The sequence below is a fragment of the Macrotis lagotis genome, chromosome X (assembly GCF_037893015.1).
Source record: "Macrotis lagotis isolate mMagLag1 chromosome X, bilby.v1.9.chrom.fasta, whole genome shotgun sequence".
In the NCBI taxonomy this organism is placed as follows: domain Eukaryota; kingdom Metazoa; phylum Chordata; class Mammalia; order Peramelemorphia; family Peramelidae; genus Macrotis; species Macrotis lagotis.
The window spans coordinates 208,661,118-208,682,441 of record NC_133666.1 but is presented as its reverse complement, the minus strand read 5'-3'; the positions used below and the strand labels follow the sequence as shown (position 1 = coordinate 208,682,441).

At 34.4% G+C, this 21,324-nt stretch overlaps 1 protein-coding gene across 6 annotated transcripts in view; it reads right to left on the bottom strand.

Annotated features, from left to right (window-relative positions):
* Window positions 1–21,324, bottom strand: part of TRIM36 (tripartite motif containing 36) — an 86,060-nt gene that overhangs the window by 26,375 nt on the left and 38,361 nt on the right. For all 6 annotated transcript variants that reach the window (XM_074207409.1, XM_074207411.1, XM_074207408.1 and 3 more), the window contains 3 exons: window positions 14,247–14,342; window positions 7,628–7,881; window positions 7,118–7,242 (listed from right to left, as the gene is read on the bottom strand). In XM_074207409.1, the coding sequence (XP_074063510.1) occupies window positions 7,118–7,242; window positions 7,628–7,881; window positions 14,247–14,342 (475 nt within the window). The remainder of the gene's footprint in view (window positions 1–7,117; window positions 7,243–7,627; window positions 7,882–14,246; window positions 14,343–21,324) is intronic.

Genomic DNA, 21,324 nt, shown 5'->3' with positions numbered 1-21,324 from the left:
AACAAATATAAGAATAGTAATACTATTTAAAATAAATTTTTAAAAACTTGAGAATGCTGAACAATTCAAAGAACATTCACATCTCCAAGTGACCAACAATTTAAAAAAATTACTTACCTATTGATAAAGATGAAGGATTCTAGATGCAAAGGGAGACATATTTTCAAACACAACCAATTAAGGATTAGTTTTATGTGACTATGCTTATCTGATATAAAGGTTTCTCATTTTTAAGTGGGGGTAGGAAATTTGGGAAGTTGGGGTTAGTAATAATCTACCCCCCAAAAAAAGACATATATACAAAAGAGCAAGTGAAAAGTTCAGAAATATAATAATGAAGAAAACTTTGAAAGTCATTGGCTTAATTTTGTTTTTTAAAAAAGGTCACATATTAAGTGATTCCACAGATTTATATACAATCACTTTGTTTAGATTCTACTGCTTATAGGGAAAAATACATTTTTCCCTTCCGGTATTTAGATGCAGAATAATTAAAAAGTGAACAATAGGAGGGAGCCAAGATGGCAACAAGAAGGGATCAAGTCTTAGGTGCTCTCTGATAAAACTTGAAACTAAGGACTCTAACTAAACTTTTGAGAGACAGAACCCAAAAAGGGACCTGGCGAGGCAGTTCTCCTACTCAAGGTAACCTGGAAAAGAGCAGAAAGGCTCTGCTCCCCGGGGGTCAGAGGGGTGGCCCGCCAGAGCGAAAGAACTTCAGCCTCCCAGAGGCAGCCCCAGGGCGCTGGGTGTCTCAGCTCACAGCAGCGGGGGAGTCTCCTGAGCTGCACCCAGGGGAGCACCGGCACAAAGTGGGGGAACAACGGGGGACCTCTGCCAGAGTGAGCATGTGGAGCCCAGCCCTCAGGGTACACAGGGAGCAGCTTGGACTTTAGGCAGCCCAGATCCGGAAACAGAAGCAGGTGGAGCCCATAAGCAGGAGCCTCCAGGGCATGAGCCCATTGAGCTGAGGGAGGGGAGTGAAGAGAGACTGCCCAGCTCTGTCCTCTGCCCCTGGAACAGGACTCTGGGGCTCTGACCACATTCAGATCCTGACCACAATCTAGGCCCCCCCATAGAACAGCAGCCCCCCCCCCACCTCAGCCCCGTGGCAGAGAGGGACACATATGGTCATTCACAAACCAGGAGGGAGAACAGACCCTCACACACTGAGACCCTTGTGGGAGTGTCCCAAAAGCTCAGGAAACACCCCAAAACTAGGCCCAGGCTGGGAAAATGAGCAAGCAGAGAAACAAAAGGAAGACTATTGAGAAATATTTTGCAAATGAGCCCAAGAAGGATCAAAATACTCAGTCTGAAGATGAGGAAGCACAAGCTCCTGCATCTAAAGACTCCAAGAAAAACAGAAATTGGGATCAGGCTATGATAGAGCTCAAAAAAGACTTTGAAAATCAAATGAGGGAGTTGGAAGAAAAACTGGGAAAAGAAAGGAGAGAGATGCAGGGAAAAATATGAAAATGAAGTCAGCAACTTAGTCAAGGAAATCAAAAAAATTGCTGAAGTAAATAGCATGCTAAAAACCAGCTTAGGGCAAATGGATAAAACAGTTCAAAAAGTTATGGAAGAGAAGAATGCTTTAAAAAGCAAAATTGGCCAAATGGAAAAAAGAGATAAGACAACTCTCTGAGGAGAACAAGTCCTTCAGACAAAGAATAGAATTCAGGGAGATTGATGAATTTACCAGAAATCAGGAATCAATATTTCAAAACCAAAAAAAAAAAGAAAAATTAGAAGAAAATGTGAAATATCTCATTGAAAAAACAACTGATATGGAAAACAGACTTAGGAAAGATAATTTAAAAATTATTGGAATACCTGAAAGTCATGATCAGGAAGAGCCTTGACATCATTTTCAAAGTACTACAGGAAAATTGCCCTGATATTCTAGAAGCAGAGGGCAAAATAGAAATGGAGAGAATCCACCGATCCCCCTGAGAAAGAGATCCCAAAAAACCAACCCCTAGGAATATTATAGCCAAGTTCCAGAACTCCCAAGTCAAAGAGAAAATATTACAAGCAGCCAGAAGGACACAGTTCAAATATCGTGGAGCTGCAGTCAGGATCACACAGGACTTAGCAGCAACTACATTGGAAGCTCGTAGGACTTGGAATACAATATACCGGAAGGCAAAAGAGCTTAGAATGCAGCCAAGAATGAACTACCCAGCAAGGCTGAATGTCCTCTTCCAGGGAAAAAGATGGACTTTCAATGAACCAGGGGAATTTCAAAGGTTCCTTTTGGAATGGCCAGAGCTGAACAGAAGGTTTGATCTTCAGATACAGGACCCAGGTGAAGCATGGAGATTGGAGGAGAGGGGGAAAATATGAGGGACTTAATGAGGATGAACTGCATGTATTCCTGCATAGAAAAATGACATTGATGATACTCATATGAACCTTCTCAGTTAATAGAGCAGGTAGAAGGAGCTTTTATAGTTGAAGCACAGGAGAAAGCTGAATTCGAAGATAAAATATGGTGTAAAAATGGAGTCAATAGAAAAAAAGAGAAATGTAATGGGAGAAAGAAAAAGGAGAGGGGGAATAGGCCAAGATATTTCACATAATAAGATTTTTTTTTTATTACAATGAGCTATTGCAATGATATGGAAGGGGGGAGGCAAGGGGGAATGAGGGAACCTTTGCTCTCATCAGAGGTGACTAGGAGAGGAAGCAGCAAATATACTCAATGGGATATAGACATCTGGAGTAAGAAGGGGGGGACAGGGGGAAGGGAGGGATGCGAATAAAGGAGGAGAGGATGGACCATGGGGGGCGAGTGGGCAGATATAACACATTTTCTTTTTTACTTCTTGCAAGGGGCTAGGATTGGAAGGCCTGTCCAGGACCACAGGGCCAGGTGGATTCTGGGCCTAAGGGGTGGTATGGGGGCTCGGGGCTTCTTGGCCTCAGGAACAGGGATCTGTCTGCTGTGCCACTCAGTGACCCTACAGTAGAGTCAGAGTGAAAGGAGAGAGAAAATATAGTACATGGTAGTGGAGAAATAAGAAAGGAGGGAGTTGCGATCAGCAACGGCAACGTTGGAAAAATATGGAAGCAACTTTTGTGATGGACTTATCATAAAGAATGAGATCCACTCACGACAGAGTTGTTGGTGTGGGAACAAAGACTGAAGCACATTTTTTTGTTATGATTATTTGGGGGAGGGTGCAGGGCAAGTGCAGCTGGGTGGCCTGCCTGGGGCCACATAACAGGGTGATCTTTGGGTGTCTGAGGCCGGATTTGGACCTGGGTGCTCCTGGCTCAAGGGCCAGTGCTCTGTCCTCCACCCAACCACCCCTACTATTATTACTATTTTATTTTATTTTGGGTCTTTTTTTTCCCTTCTTTTTGGTTTTTGCAAGGCAGTGGGGATCAGATGGCTTGCATGTCACACGGCTGGGTGATTATTGGGTCTACGGGGCTGGATGTGGGCTCGGGTGCTCGTGGCTCCAGGCCTGGTGCTTCATCCATTGAACCACCTGGCCATACCTACAATTATTACTATTATTTTTTTTAATTTTAATTTTTTTCTCTCCCCTTTACTTTATCGCCCAAGCAAGTCTATATTCATGGGGGAAGGGGTATTTTGTTTACTCTTAAACAAGAATATTTTATTAATGTAAAAAAAAATTTGTACAAAATGAGAATTAAAAAAATTAAATTAATAAAATTTTAAAAAAAAGAGCGAGGGGAGCCTTCCCATAGGGGATCTGAACCTGGAAGGGGCTGAGGCTGACCCTGTCATTTTTCAGACAAGAGTTTCAGTTATTAAGAAGAGTACACATGATATACACCTGATTCAATCTCAGTTTTCAAAACTAGACATTTAACCCTCAAAGGGAAAGTTCCCTTTCCATTGTAACAAAGGGTTCTTCTCATGAGTTATTGGGAAAATGTCTTCTGATGGGTTCTGAATAAAATTCAAATTCTTTTGTCTGGTAAAAATAAATAGATAGATAGATAGAAGTAGCCACTATAGCAGATTGTTTACTCTCAGGGGGAGGGAGGGAGGGAGAAAAATGTAAAACTCAGAACCTTACCAAAAAATTAGTCAGTTAAAAACTACCGCTGTATGTGGTTGGAAAAACAAGTAAATAAAACATTTAAAATTATTTAAAAAAAGCAAACAATATAGGTCCAGGGGCAAAGATAATGGTGAGATCACATGATATAAAGTAAAGAGCAAATAAAAAACTATGAGTACAAAGTTCTGAGCTATAATTAGCTATGATCTAGAAAGCAAATTAGTCTACCTTTCTCAGTTTCTTCAGGGAATTAAAGGGGTTAAAGACTTTAAAGAGGTATATATCTCTTTATGTTATCTTACATATGTTTTGGCAAAATACTCCTTGGTAAAGTTAATCTAAAATGAATGGTTACAATGAAAGAAATGGAAAGAAAGATACAAGCTTCCTTATAATCTTTTGGGTTTTTTTCTGTTTTCTCTTTTTCCCTACACTATTCCTTCTCTAAGTTCCTCAACCTTTTCTATTTCTACAAGGATTAAAAAAAAGTACATTAAAAAAGTTTTCCATATCAGAAGAGCCATGAACTGTGGCCCATACTTTATTCAAAATATTAGTAATAAAATAGGGAGAAGAATTGTAAGAAAAGCATGCTATGGCTAGATGTACATGTAAGACTTTCTTTTTGTGTCCTATAGGTCCCAGGTCTGTACACAAGGAACTACTGACATACCACTCCACCACCAATTAGTGCCTACCAATAAAAAAAGATGGAAGAAGGAAGAACAATACAATGATAATTAAATGTACTCAATTTGAACTACACATCATGTTAGTTATATATATATATGCATATATATACATATATATGTGTGTGTGTGTGTGTGTGTATATGTGTGTGTGTATATATATATATACATATATATATAGCAAATGCAAGGATTTGTTAATATAGTGAATATTAACAATATTCACTATATTGACTATGAGAAGGCTTACTAGGTAAAAAAGAGAAGAGGCAAAAATGTCATGGTCTTCAAGAACAAACAACAATCTCTGGGAGTAGTAGGAGTGGTCCCACTGCTGCCCAATTGGTTACACGGTTCCCTACTTCCTTCCTTTCTCTTTTTTCCCCCCCTTACCTGTGGATGCTCTGTCTAGAAGCCTGGTAAGATATCATGGGGTTAACAGACCCCAGTTCATTCTGGTCACTGATTGGCCAAGTCTCATTTGATGATTATTTTGCCCCAGCTTGGCTCAGAGAGAATGTAAATATAACAATTATATCTATTTTGGCCAGAAACCCTAAGGGTCTTCCCCATCCCACCACTACATTTTTTTTTTGACTATGCAAGAGACACTATTACTTTTCTTCATTTCTTTCTTAACAGCCTTAATCGAAAGTGTCCATTCTTTTGTCTCTTTGTCACATCTTTTTTACCTAGCCTTAACCACTGAATGGGTCTTTCCTCAGTCAAACTGAGACCTGTTAAAAGGTTTTAGCTCAAAAAGACCTAAGTCTCCCACAACAACCAGGGTCATCTCCAGTCATCTTAATCCATATCTGTACACTGAAATCAGATGGCTCTGGAGGAGAAAGTGAGGAAGGTGACTTTGCACAGACTCCCCCCCACTTAAATCCAATTACTTGCATGTAATGGCATCACTTCCCTGATGTCATGGTTTTTCTTCAAGAATGAAGGACAAGGGGGCATCTAGATGGTACAGTGGATACAGAACCAGCCCTGGAGTCAGGAGGACCTGAGTTCAAATCCAGATCAAACACTTAATACTTAGTGCTGGGTAGCCTTGGACAAGTCACTTAATCCCACTGTCTTACAAAAAAAAATATAAAAAAAAAGAATGAAGGACAAACAACAAAAAAACAGAAGTATATAAAATAAATTATTGTGATTTTTCTCATTAACTACTAATATATTTTTCTAAGCAATTATTAGTTTTTTTTAAATGTCTATATATGTCTTAGTCGAAATTCTATGGGAATTAACCCATAACTCCTTAGCTAGCAAGCATCTGAACTAAGTCTTTTCTCTAGAAAACATTTCTTAAGCATATAAAAAATAAGCACTGTTAGAATATAAGAATGGAGACACATCTTGTTAACAATAAATACTAACAATAAATATATTTAAATGATAATTAAGTTCCATTAACAGATAAGTTCCAATTATCAAGATTTAGGGTAGAATGTGATGGAATAAATGAATGATAGTGTCAGAGGAGAGAAGTAGGAATATATTAGAGATGTTACAAAGGACTCAAAAACTTGTTGCATATGGGAGTTGCAGAGGAGTTTAGGATGACAACTGAATTGAGAACCAGGAGGACTAGACTAGAAGGATGAGGAAGGCTGTAAAAAAGGTAAGACTAAAAGGATGAGGAAGGCTGTAAAAAAAAGGTAAGATTTAGGGGGAAAAATAATGAATTCAGTTTTGGACATGTATTTAAGATGTCTACAGGACATTCAATTGGAGATGTCCAATAATCAGTTGGAGATATGAGTCTAAAGCTCAGCAGAGAGACAAATAAATCTGAGAATCATCTGCATAAAAATGAAAATTGAATCCCTGGAAACAAATGTGATCACCAAGTGAAGTAGCAGAAAGGGAGAAGAGGATCCAGGATAGATCCCAACAGAATACCTATCTGCTTAATAGCAGATGAGATATAGATTCAAATGAAGCAAAGGAGAAAACTGAGAAGGATATGTCTGATGTAGGAAGAGAATCAGGAGAGAGATGTAATGAAAACCTAGAGATAAAATATCAAAGAAGAGAGGGTGATAGACAGTGTCAAAGGCTGCAGAAAAGTCAAGAATAAGGAGTAAGAAAAGTAAATTGAATTTGGCAATTATGATACTGATAGTAACTTTGGAGAAAGCAGTTTTGGTAGGATGAAATTGGAAGTAGAGTTAAGGGAAAACTCTAGCAAAAGCTACTTTGTTTTATATAGTGTAGAAGAGATTCTTGTTCAGGGATGGGTTGTGCCAGAAAGTATCTGAAACCCTTTCCAACACTGAAATTCCATTGATCATTTGAAAGATTTTGATGACAGTTAAGGTTAAAAGACAGATTTGTGCATATGGGGGGGTGTTGTGTACATACACATACCATTAGAGAAAAAAGCTAATTCTCCAAGAAGCTCTTCTTGTTTAGATGCATCAACAACATAGTCTTCAAAAGATGTTTGAGCTGCTGGCCTAAAGGTCTTCAAAGATTCAGTGGCTTTTTGGATTCTACAAGAAATAATTTAACATCAATATGTTATAAAACTAAATATATTTTTTAAATCCCTTAGGATCTTTGATAAGAAAGACCCCCTTTCCAACCCCTGAACAATGAAAATTAAGTGTACAGCATTTCAAAACTATATAAACATAATGCACCTCAGAACAATGAAAATTAAGTATACAACAAAATAAGCATAAAAACTATGAAAAAAGAAATAAAAAGTATCATGCCCATTATATACAAAAGGAAATTAGGGCTAACAGAAGTTAAATGAATTTGTTCAACATCATAAAATTTGTTGATAATAAAGTTGAAGGAAACAGTTGCGAAGGAAACAGTTGCTTTAAACTTCGTGAAAAGTTTTTTTTTAATTAAAGGCAAAAATGATACCTGAGGTGGAGTTGTTTTGCTGTCTGAACAAAACAAGACTGATCTGTCTCTTTAAGTACTTCTTGAGCATATCCTACAAGCCCATTATTTTCCAAAAGTCCCTGATACTCTTCCATTTGGGTCTGGAACTTGTCTAATCTTAATTTCTTTGAAGCATCAATTGCTCTGATAATAGAAGATTTCTTCTCTTCCAGAACTTCAAATAGTTTATTAAAATGTGAGGCTGCTTCTTCTTTAGCCCTCTCTCCATTGCACTGTTTGAAACAAAACTTTATTACCATTCTGCAAAGACCCTGAAGAATTAAATTAGTCACTCTACAATGCCAACATAAGCACTAGTTAATTCAGGCAGTACTGTTTTCAAAAGAATTAACTGGGAGGAGGAAAGAGGAGATCAGACTAAGATTTTTTTTGGCAGAGAATAAAGCAATATAAAAACACTTTATGATTTTTCAGGTAAGTAGCATTTAGAAATAGGATATGTAAGGAAGGAAGCAAAGGAAGCAAAGACAACAACACTGCTGCTGCTTAGAGTATTATTTCCAACTCTGAATTTTCCATAATAAAAGTCTAACAATGCATTCTTTATAAATGATACAAATAATAATTATTATAAATGATACAAATATAAATACTATAAATAATTATTTTGCTTTGAACAATGTCACAAATATTCCTTTAATCGAAACTCACATATTTTGTATGTATATTTTTCTATTAACAGCCTAATTAACTTTTTTATATAGACTCTTTATCTGATACATCCCTTAAAGAAGGAGGAGGAGGAGGAAGAGAAGGAGAACCTATCCAAAGTCAATAATTTGTTGATGGGTAGATAAAAAAGTCTTTTTTTTCCCAAATTTTTTCCAATTACACATCAAAAATAATTTTAACATTCATTTTTTTTAAATTCAGTTTCAAAATCTCTCCTACTCTCTGTGACTCCCCACTTAGTGAAAAGACAAGCAATTTGATATAGATTATACATGTATGTATATATATATATATGTATAAAACATATTTCATGTTGTAAAAGAAAAAAAAATCAAAACAAAATCAAGAAAAAATAAAGTAAAAAAATGCTTCAAACTGTATTTAGATTCCATCAGTTCTTTCTCTAGCAGTGCATAGTATTTTTGATCCTAAGTTCTTTGGAATTGTCTTGGATCATTATATTGCTAAAAATAGATAAGTTTTTCATAAGTGGTCATTTCACAATATTGCTGTTACTATTTACATGTTCTCCTGGTTATGCTCACTTTACTTTGCATCAATTCATCTATGTCTTTCCATGTTTTTCTGAAAACATACTGCTCATCATTTCTCATAACATAATATCCTATCACAGTCACATACCACAAAGCAATTGCCAAAAATATGTACAATAAAATGATTCACCTAAGGTCTCATAGCTAGTAGGATACCATCACAGAGTTTTCTGATTCTAAGCTAGCATTCTACCAATGTTATGTTGCCACAAATACAAAGGAATACTAAATCCACAATTCAAAATCACTACATATTTGTTATTATTATAATAATTGTCAGAAAATTCATAGCATTTTTAGTTACTAAGGTTGGGGTAACCCAGAAAATTAAATGCTAATTTTATTTTGAAAGTGTGACAAGCATAGAGATGGGAGCTACTGTGTACAGAAAGGATAATAATCATTAGAGACTTGGGCAACAAACAATGCCTATTAGTAGAGCATTTTTGTATTTCCAATTGACTTCTAACCAATACTGATAACAAAATGGAATATTTTCCCCTCTAGAAAGGATTCAAATGGCATCATGTAGCAGCACATAGTTCAACAATATAATGAAATGATAGACACAATGACAATATGAGAAATAAGGAGGCAGTCAGTTAGGTAATAAGTAGCTATTAAGCACTGTCAGTGTGCTAAGTACTAGGAATAAAAAAAAAAGACTAAAGACAGTCCTTGCCTTTGAGGAATTTACAATCTAATGGGGGAAAGAAAACTTGCAAACAAATATGTACTACAAACTATATAAAGAATAAAGAGGAAATCATTAAGTCCTTAGAGTTAAGTCATTAGAATTAAGAAGGGTTAGGGAAAATACTTTCTGTGAAAGGTGAGAATTTTAGTTGGGAACTGTAGGAAATCAGGGAATTCAGGAGTCAGAGAATGAGAAAGAGCAAAATCTTGGTATGGGGCAACAGTCGAAGAAAATGCTGGACATTACAGCATTGAACAGACTATTGCTATAATCCAGACATGAGGTGGTGAGGGCCTGCCCCAGAGTGGCTGTAGTACCAGAGGAGGGGAAAGGTAATGGCAGGCTTTGGTAACAAATCTGATAAAGGATATGAGGGAAAATGAGGACTCAAAGATGTCCCAAACAAGGTTGATAAGCAGGGGATCTAGAAGGATAGTAGTGCCCTAAACAGAAATAGGGAACTTTGAAAGGGGGGAGGTTTTAGAAAGAAAGAAAATGAGTTCATTTTTGGACATGTTGAGTCTAATAGTTGAGTCTAACAGACAACTAGAGATGTGAGATTGGAAGTCAGCAGAAAAGTTAAGGTTGGATAAATCAATCTGAGAATCAATACAGATCATTTAAACCAATAAAGTTAATGAGCTCACCAAAATAAATAGTATACAAGAAGAAGAAGGACTAAGACAGAACCTTGTGGGATTGTTAGTGGGTATGACTGGAATGAGAATCCAGCCAAGAAAACTGAAAAGGAAAGGTAGTTAAAAAAATGAACACTATAATAACAAATATTAATGTCTTTCATTTTATATAACAAATGTTATCTCCCTCTTTATGTAAAAGATTAATTTTATAATTACTAATAAGGGTAAGAAAATAATTTTTTCTTATATAAAAAATGAGACACAACTCTTACTAATATAGCCTACAAAAGCAGTTAGCCAAAGATACAGTGAGGTTAAATAATTTATAGAAAATCATAACAGATTCACTAAATTTCAACCTTTTGGTTGAATAAAAGAGAACAAAGGAGGCAAGTGGAACTAATCCACTATAACCAAAAACAAAAAAAATTATTGCAAAAGATCATTTAATAAAATACTTATTGAATACTTGATATATACAATCAATCATTAAACATTTAATGGGTTATCAGTTGGCTTTTCCTCTTGGTGAATGAGTTCAAATCTATATTATCCTCTTCTATCAAGTTCCTTTACCACTTTATCAAATTGCCAGTTGTGCCCTACCAAGTCTAACTTTACTCTTACACTGTCTTTACTCTTAGATGTGCTGCTGAATGAAGGAGAAAAATCCACATCCATTGCAAATTTATGTTACATAAACTCAACTGGGACCTCCTCGAAACTAGGTCATCCTTTATACCTCCCTAATTAACTCAATATACCACTCATCACAGCTATTCTTACAAAACTTTAAATCCTTTCCCAAATCTCCCAAATGTAGTCAAGAACCTTACTTTGTATCTCACTGAAAAATCTGAAGCAATTATTTACCAAGAGCTCCTCATTTCATCATTCAGATAACTTCTGCTGCTAATTCATCCCTGTCTCACATGAACAAGTGGCTCTTCTCTTTACCAAGACAAACCTCTCCATCTGGACAAATGATCCCATCCCATTCCATTCCTTCTACTCCAACAGACTGTCACCTCCACCATCCTCACTCTCTCACTTATCTTCAATCACTCTCCCTATCTACTGGTCAGTAGAAGGGCCACTAACTACAAATGTGCTCATGTCTCCTCCATCCTCAAAAAGCCCTCGCTTGATGCTTCTATCCCCAACAATTACCATCTCATATCTCTTCTGCATTTTGTGACTCAACTCCTTGAAAAGGCATTAGTGCCATTACTATATTTCCTTTCGCTCTTAACTCTTTACAATCTGGCTTCTAATCATCATTCAACTAAAACCTGTCTTCAAAATAATTTTCTAAGTGTCAAATCCAAAGTCACTTTACCAATCTTCGTTCTTTTTACCTCTATGTAGCCTTTAACACTACTGATTAGCCTCTTCTCTTTGATACTTTTCTCTAGGTTTTTGGGACTTTACTGTCTGATGGTTCTCTTTGAGTTGATTGATCCTTCTCTATGTCCTTTGCTGGATTTTTATACAAATCTGACCACTAGCCATCTGTGTCCTACAGGGTTCTATTCTGTCATTTTCTCTATTACTATTTCATTTGGTGATCTTACTGGTGCCTACAAATTCAAATACCATCTCTATGCTGTTGATTGTCAAATCTACTTATCCAGTCCAAACCTCTCTGCTGGCCTCCAGTTTTGTATCTCCACCTACCTATTAGACATCTTGAAATGAATATCCCACAGGCATCTAAAACTCAACATGTCTAAAACTGAACTTATCCCCGCAAAAAACATTGCCCGCTTCATAAATCTATTACTGTGGAGACCACTACCATTCTCCATCACACAGACTCTCAACCTAAGTGTCATCCTTAAATGTTCATGCTGTCATTGCCCCTCCCCATATCCAACCATTTGACAAGTCTTCATGTTTCAATTTTTATGAAATATCTCTCAAATATACTCCCTTCACTCCTCTCATTCTGCCACACTCTGCTACAGGCCCTGCCCTCATCTCCTCATTATTGCACTAGGGGGCTGCCTGTTACAAGACTCTCCCCATATCCAGTCCAAATCCATTCAGCTGTCAATGTATTTACAAAAAACAAATCCAACCAGGTCTCCCTCCTAATTCAAGAACTTCCAAAGGCTTCCCACCAACTGTAGTATCAAATACAAAATCCTCTATTTGGCATTCAAAGTCCTTCACAGTCTAGGATGCCCCACCCTTTCCAATCATTTTATAGCTTACCCTCCTTCCCTCAACACACTCTTTAATCCCCTGGCATTGATCTTCTTAACAGTTCCTTGAACAAGACAGCCCCATCTCTTTGCTACAAGTATTTTCCTGTAGTTGTCTCCCATGCCTCCCATGCTCTCCCTCTTCATTTCTGCCATTTGACTTTTCTGTCTTCAAGTCCCAGCCAAGTCTCACCTTCTCCATGATGCTTTTCTCAATCTCTCTTAATTCTAGTGCCTTCTATTTGTTAAATATTTCCTATTTATCATGTATATGCTGATTTGTATATATCTGCTAGTTTTCTTCCCCATTAGATTGTGAGCTCCTTGAGGGCAGGTACTTTCTTTTGTTAATAGCTAGCACAGTGCCCAGCACATGGTAGAGAACTTCACAAATGCTCATGGACAGCCTTTCTGACAGCTAGCTTCCAGGCCAGGTGCTAGGTGTCAAAGATACAGAGACAAAAAAATAATCTCATCTCTTCTCTCAGGAAACTTAGATTCTATTTAAGGAGATAACCTTAAACTTACAAAACACACCAGATAAATACACAGTAAAAAGAGTTTCACGACAGAGAAAGGGTACGAGCAGCTGGAGGAATCAGGAAAGACTTCATGTATAGGATGATTAGGCAAAAAGGGCACAAAAATAAGCTAATGGAATGCCATGCAGAGGGATGGCAAATGGGACAACTTGACTGGACCATGGAGTTCTAAAAGTGGAATAAAGTATAATTGAGGTTGGAAAGATAGGTTAACAACAGGTTATGAAGGGCTTTAAAATTCAAAGGCATATTCTGAGTAGAGAAGTAACACGGTTAGAGCTATACTTCAGGTAAACTGTTTGGCAGCTAAGTGGAAAATGGATTGAAGAATAGAGATACAATGTTAGGAGATCGATTATGAAGCCATTAAAATAGTCCAAGAGAAAGTTATTGAGGATCTAAGTTAAGGTATAATGATCATGTTCAGAGAAAGAAAAGAATGACACAAAAATTTAGGTAGAAACAGGGAATATGTGTCAACAGATTTAAAATGAGGGAAGTGGGGGTGGAGAAAGAGTGGGAGTCAAGTGTAATTCTGAAGTTACAAATCTAGAAGAATGGCACTTGGGGAAAGTAATAAGAAAGTTTCGAAAAGGAGATTTTGAGATAATGTCCATTGGGGAAAAAGAAATACCTGAAAGACTTTAAAAAGTGAAACAAAGAAATACATACACACACACACACACACACACAAACACACAAAGAATCACAAAAACAGAGAAATAAATGGCACTTAAAAAGTAATATGCTAGATGTGTTGGTGAATTCATAAATTACAATGTAATATTTGTCCTCATGGATCTATAACCTAGTTTGGGAAATTAGAGAAATATATGAAAATTAAAAATTACATTTTATGTTTTTTTTAAGAATAATTCTTGATGAATATGAACTGCAATAGGTAGGATAAGTACACTATTCTTTATAGTACCATATCAAATCATCATCATCCTATACTACTACTTATCAGTCTTATCCTATGAAATGGATCTTATTCTATAAAAAATTAAAAATAAAAACAGTCCTTCTCCTATTATATCCAGACTATTCTTAATAGGTAGAAATTAGTTTAGAGTGATCACATCTCAAAGGGGAAATCACATTTTTAAGAGGAAAATATAGTGTACAACAGATGCAAAAACAACATTTTTAGTTTTGTAAATAAACTGGAACTTTCTTTGTTGGTTTTTTAACAAGTTCAATGAAAGGGACACTATCAAAATCCATTTCCCAAATAAGATGTCAAAACTAATCTAAAACTTACCTCTGTTTCTTTCATTAGCAAGTTCAATTCTGATATCTGGCTTCTAACTTGGCCCTCCTTGCCAATAAGATAATCAATGTCCTTCGAAAGTTTTTCCTGTTAAAATAAAAATGTACTGCAAATGAACAAAATTTTAAACATGTAATTAGAAGGTCTTAGACATAAAAGAAAACAGGTTATAATCTATTTACCTTCCCCTGGAAGTCTGTATTATGATTGAATAAAAATCAACTACCATATTTCCCCATGTATAAGACACACTCTTTTTTGAAAAATTTAGGGTCTAAAAACTGGGAGCATCTTACACAGTGGTTAGATTTTTTTTACTTGCATTTCCTGATTTTTGTACTTGCTGTCTTTGCACTCACTGTTTTGCATTTGTTACTGGTATATTAGGTTACATTTTACCACATATTGCCCAGAAATGGCTCAGAAAACATTATCCTACAGTGCTGGGATAACATCAAGATTGAGTTCATTGTCAAGTCATTTAAGAAAAGTATGGCATTTCAAATACCACAGATGGAACTGAGGAACTATATGAATACAGTGATTCATCATCAAACACAGATAAGGACAAGCCAATGGATGGGAGTTTTGACAGTGATGAGGAGTTGTATGAATTTTATGATGAATAAATCTTTAGTTCAATAATTTTATATAATACTTTTTTTTTCAAATTTTGGTTCCCAAAATTAAGGTGCATCTTATACATGGGGAAATATGGTATAGTAGGGCCATGACTGTTTAAAAAAATAAACATTGCAAACAATAAGTACTGAAATCAATTCAATTCAATAAACATTTACTAAGTACCTACTAATTCCCAGATACAGTGCAATTTTTTTAAAGGTCCTGGTTTTTTTATAATCAATTATTATTTTCCAAGCTCTACCACCTAAGATATTTGAGGATAAAAAGACTATATTTCTTTTCTATAAAAACAGGAGACAATAAAAGCAGGTTTGACAACAATTCCAGAATTAACTTCAGCATTTTTAAAGTTGAATTATCAACCAATCAATTATTAAGTATTTACAAAGCACCACAGTACCACAAACTGTGCTAATCTCTGGGGTTCAAAAGCCCCTGCTTTCAAGGAGCTTACAATCTAACTATGACACACATACATAACAAACACACACAAACTAAATACAGTGGAAGGAATTGATCAGGATATTCATAAGCAATTGATTTCACCTCCTATCTATGCTAAACAAAAGAGACAGGAAACAAATACCAAGGTGCCAATGTCTTAAAGAATGTGCAGAAAAAGGTTCCAATTTTGCTGCCCCTTTATGAAAAGTGAAGAATTTAGGTCGAGTCACATTGTGATGGCATTTAAAAAAAGAAAAGGATAGAATCTCTAAAAACAGAATCAGCAGAGACAGACCTGAGGAGAGCCTCTGGAAGAAATACAGTTAAACAACTCAGATTCAAAACAGAATTGGCAGTGACAGTCAATGGCAAATGACTAGCTATGGCGAATGAAGACACAAAAAGAAAATAAGAAAACTGAGGCCCTAGTATGCTGGAGCTCTGAAGTGCATTGATCATGTTTCCTTACACATGTGCCTCTCGATCAGTAAACCTTATATATATGCCACAGACAATGTGTATATTTGTAGAGGATTTTGGCCCAGACTTGGGGGGGGGGGGGGTTGAAGCTTCTGTTCAAAAGCTGACATTTTATCTATATGCTGATTATTAAAAATAAATTGGTAGGAGCTCATGAGTTTATATTTTTACACATCCAGAATACTTTGAATATAACAAAATGGGGAAAAAAAGGGAGGATAATAATCATGATCTCAAAGTTAAAATTAAAATAGATTTAATTAAAAGAGATAAACAGGGAAATTAACATCATAAGAAGTATCATGGATGTTGAAGCAATATCAATTCTAAACATATATATATATAATATATATATATATATATATATATATATATATATACACCAAATACTACAGTATCTAAATTTTTAAAGGATAAGTTGAAGTAATTAAGATGGAAATAGTCCTTCTATACTGAGGGACTTTAATCTTTCCCTCTCCAAATTAATGAAAGCTAAACAAAAAATAAATAAGAAAGAAGTAAAAAAAACTAGCATTTTAGATAAACTAGGTATGATTGATATCTTGAGAAATCGAATAGAAAGAGAAAGGAATACATCTTTTTTCCTCAGAGGTAAATGGGACCTTTAAAAAGACTGATCATATATTAGGGCATTAAAAATTTATAGCTAAATTGCAGACATGCAGAAATATTAAATGCATCCTTTTCATATCACAATGCAATAAAAATTATATCTAATGAAGGACCATGGAAACAGAGCATAAAAACTAACTAGAGACTAAAAACATAATTTTAAAAATTGAGTTGATTAAAGAACAAATATATAAATAATTTCATTAAAGAGAATGACAATAAAGATACAACATCTGATAACCTATGGGATGATAAAGATAAAATAGTAATCAGAGGGAAATTTCTATCTCTAAATGCTTATATCTGGGGAGGTTAGGTGGGCATAGTGGATAAAGCACTGGCCTTGGAGTCAGGAGTACCTGGGTTCAAATCCGGTCTCAGGCACTTAATAATTACCTAGCTGTGTAGCCTTGGGGCAAGCCACTTAACCCCATTTGCCTTGCAAAAAAAAAACCTAAAAAAAAATAAAAAATAAATGCTTATATCAAATTAGATAAAGAGCAGACCAATAAACTGGATGTGCAATTATTTAAAAAACTATAAAAAGAACTAAAAATTCCTGATTAAATACTAAATTGGAAATCCTAAAACTTAAGTGAGAAAAATGAAACTGAATATAAGAAAATCACTGAATTAATAAATAAAACTAGGATCTTGTTTTATGAAAAAACAAATAAAAGATAAACCACTGGTTAATAAAATTTTTAAAAAAGAGAGAGCTAAACCAAATCACAAGTATTAAAAATAAAAGGGTGACTATACCAACAATGAATATGAAATCAAAGCAATTATGAGTTATTTTGCCTAATTATATGACAATAAATTTAACAGTTCAAGTGAAATGGAAGAATATTTATAAAAACATAACCCAACTAAGATTAATAGAAGATGAAATGGATTATCTAAATAAACATATTTTATAAAAAAGAAACTAACAGGCTACATATGAGTTTCCTAACAAAAAATCATAAGGATCAAATGGATTTACAAACAAATTCTAGCAAACATTTAAAGTCCAATTAATTCCAATATTAAATTAATTATTTGAAATTATAGGTAACGAAGGGGTCCTAGCAAATTTCTTTTATGAAACATATAGGATACTACTACCTAAATCAGGAAGAGTTAAAACAGAGAAAGAAAATCATAGGCCAATTTCATTAATGAATATGGATACAAAAATTCTAAATAGAATACTAGGAGACTATAATATCACAAAGATGATCCATTGTCACCGAGTAGAATTTATACCAGGAATGCAGGGATGATTTAACATAAGGGAAAAAATAACATAGCTGATTATAGCAAAAATAAAAATAACAAAAACTATATAATTATATCAATATATTTAGAAAAGACTTTTGATAAAATACAAAACTCATTTCTAATAATAACATTTGAAAGTATAATTATAAACAGATTTTTCCTTAGATTGATAAGAAGCATTTATCAAGTCATCAAAACTGTTTGGTACTAGCTAAGAAATATATTGGTGGATCAGTGGAATTGATTAGGTACAAAAGAAACAGTAGTAAATGACTATAAGCAATCTACTTTTGATAAACCCAAATATTCCAGTTTCTGAGATAAGAACTCACTATTTGATAAAAACTATTGGGAAAACTGGAAGATACTATGGCAAAAACTAGGCACAGATTAACAACTCATACCTTATACTAAGATAAGGTCAAAATAGGTACAAGATTTAGACATAAAAGATGATACCATAAGCCAATTAAGAGATAAGGAATAGTTTATCTGTCAACACTATGGGAAAGGGAACAATCTGTGACAAATAAGAGATAGAGAACATTATAAAATGCAAAATGGATCATTCTGATTATTTTTTTTAGGTTTTTTTTTTTGCAAGGCAAATGGGGTTAAGTGGCTTGCCCAAGGCCACACAGCTAGGTAATTATTAAGTGTCTGAGACCGGATTTGAAGCCAGGTACTCCTGACTCCAAGGCCAGTGCTTTATCTACTACGCCACCTAGCCGCCCCCATTCTGATTATATTAAATTGAGAAATTATTATACAAATAAAACCAATGCAACCAAGATTAAAAGGAATGCAGAATGATAAAGTAGAATATAAAATAGGCACTTTCAGGTGAAGAAATTAAAGCTATCTAATAGTCATATTAAAAAATGCTCTCAGTCACTATTAATTAGAGAAACGCAAATTAAAACAACTCTGAGGTATCACCTCACATCTATCAGATTGGTTAATACTGAAAGGTTAAATGATCAATATTGGAAGGGATATAGGAAACTAGGATACTAATGCATTGGTGGTGGAGCTATGAACTGATCCAACCTTTCTGGAGAGCAATTTGGAACCATCCCCAAAGGGCAATAAAACTATGCACACCCTTTGATCCAGCAATACCACTACTAGGTCTGTACCCAAAGAGATCACAAGGAAAGTTAAAAAACTCACATAAACAAAAATATTTATGGCAGCTCTTTTTGTTGTGGCAAAGAATTGGAAATTGAAGTGATGCCCATCAATTGGGGAATGGCTGAACAAACTGTGGTACAAGAATGTGATGGAGCACTATTGCTCTGTAAGAAATCATGAGGGATGGGATTAGAAAGAAAAGTCTGGAAGATTTACATGAACTGATGCTGAATGAAGTGAGCAGAATCAAAAGAAAATACTTCACACTACATTGTGTAATGATCATCTATGATGAAATTGCTCATCTCAGCAGTACAATTAATCAAAACTATTCTAAAGGATTTGTGATAGAAAATACCATCCATATCAAGAGAAGAAATTATGTAGTTTGAATGCAGACCAGTGTATACTATTTTCGATTTTTAAAAGTTGTTTTATGGATCTAATTTTTTTCCCTTTTTGATTTGATTCTTCTTTCACAACATGATTAATATGGTTATATATTTAACATAATTATTAACATATAACCTATATTAGAATTTTTCTGTCAGGAAAAGGGGGAAAGAAAGGAGAAAAATTTGAAACTCAAAACATAACAAAAAATGTTGAAAGTGTTGAAACAACTTTTGTATATAGTTGGAAAAATATTTTTTTTACAAAAGAATCATTTACTTTAGAACCTCAGCAAGCATTACTTATAATGAGGATAAACTAGAAGTAAGAAACAAGGATTCCTAAAAATAATTATTATTCAGGAAAGCCTAGCAATAAAAGACAAAAAGGAAAAGAAGGTCTCTTAATGGGCAATGAAGAAATAAAACTCTCTTTCTGAAGACGATATTATAAAATACTTGAAAAATCCTAAAGACACAACAAAAAACTAGTTGAAAAATAATTTTAGCCAAGTAGCAGGATATAAAGAAACCCATATAAATCATCAGCATTTCTATATATCACCAACAAAATCCTCTAAGAAGATAGAGTAAGAGATATCCCATATTTTGGTATAAAATACATAGGAGTATATCTGTCAAAATGAATCTAGGCTCCAAATTTATAAAAAAAATGAAGAAATAACTTTTTTAAAGAAGTAAAATTAAATTTAAATTATTAGAGAACTATTAATAGATCATGGTAGGCAGAGCTAATAGGATAAAAATGACAATTTACCTAAACTATTCAATGCCATCCCCAACCTAAAGATTTCACTGAATAAGAAAAAATAACAAAATTCATTTGGAAAAACAAAAAGTCAAGACTATCAAAGAATCTAATAAAATAATGGAACAAAAGGATGAATTAGCAGGACTAGATCTTAAATTATATTATATGGCAGTAAATCTCAAAGTTCTCTCATACTAGCTAAGAAATAGAAAGGCAGATCAGTGGAACAGAGTAGACAAATGATTACAATAAATGTGTGTTTGACAAATGTAAAGACAAGTTTTGGGGACAAGAATTCATTATTTAGTTAAAAATAGATGGAAAAGTTGGAAAGCAATCTGGTTAAGATCAAATGGAAAAACCACCAAGATATAAGGGGAAATATTATAAGAAAATTAGAAGAACATAGAACATATTACCTATCAGACTTATGGTTAGGTAAACAATTTATGAATGAGAGAGTGGGGGGGCAAGAAAAAGGAAGAATGAAAGAGCACTGTGAGATGTAAAATGCATAATTTTGATTACATTGAATTAAAAAGGGTTTGTACAAATAAAACCAATGTAGTCAAGATCAGAAGGAAAACAGAAGGGTCTGTACAAATAAAACCAATGTAGTCAAGATCAGAAGGAAAACAGAAAACTAGAGGGGAAAAAATTAAAAACAGTTTTTCAGATATGGGCTGGTATCTCAAATGTATAAAAAACTGTCAAATCTATGAGAATATCAATTATTTCCCAATTGGTAAATGATCATAGGATATTATCAGATAGTTTTAAGATAAAGATATCAAAACAATTTAAACTCATATAAAAATGCTCTAAATCATTATTGATTAGAAAACTGCAAATTAAGACAACTTTGAAATATCATTTTATCCCTATCAGATGGACTAAGTTTGTATAGTATGGTTTTACCTATATATTTGGAATTGTGTCTAATGGTACCAACTCTAGGGCAGGGTGAGAGGAAGGCAAAAAAATATAAAAAGTACATAGATGAGAATAAAAGGAAATTTAGAAAGTAATAGTACTTAATATAGTTTTTCAAAACAGTAAACAATCTGAAATGTAAATCCATGGTTTTATAGTGAATTCTCTTTAATGCATTACTGTGTACGTGGTAAAAATATCAATATTTCTTTTTTGTCTTTCTGTATCTAAATTCAAATTAATTTTTTAAAATTACAATTAAAAAAAGTTTTGCGGTGTCTAAGAAGAGAGACTAACTATGTAGAAATAACACTAATAGGCAATGAGGATACAAAGAAAAAATAAGATAATCTATATTCAAGGTATTCAC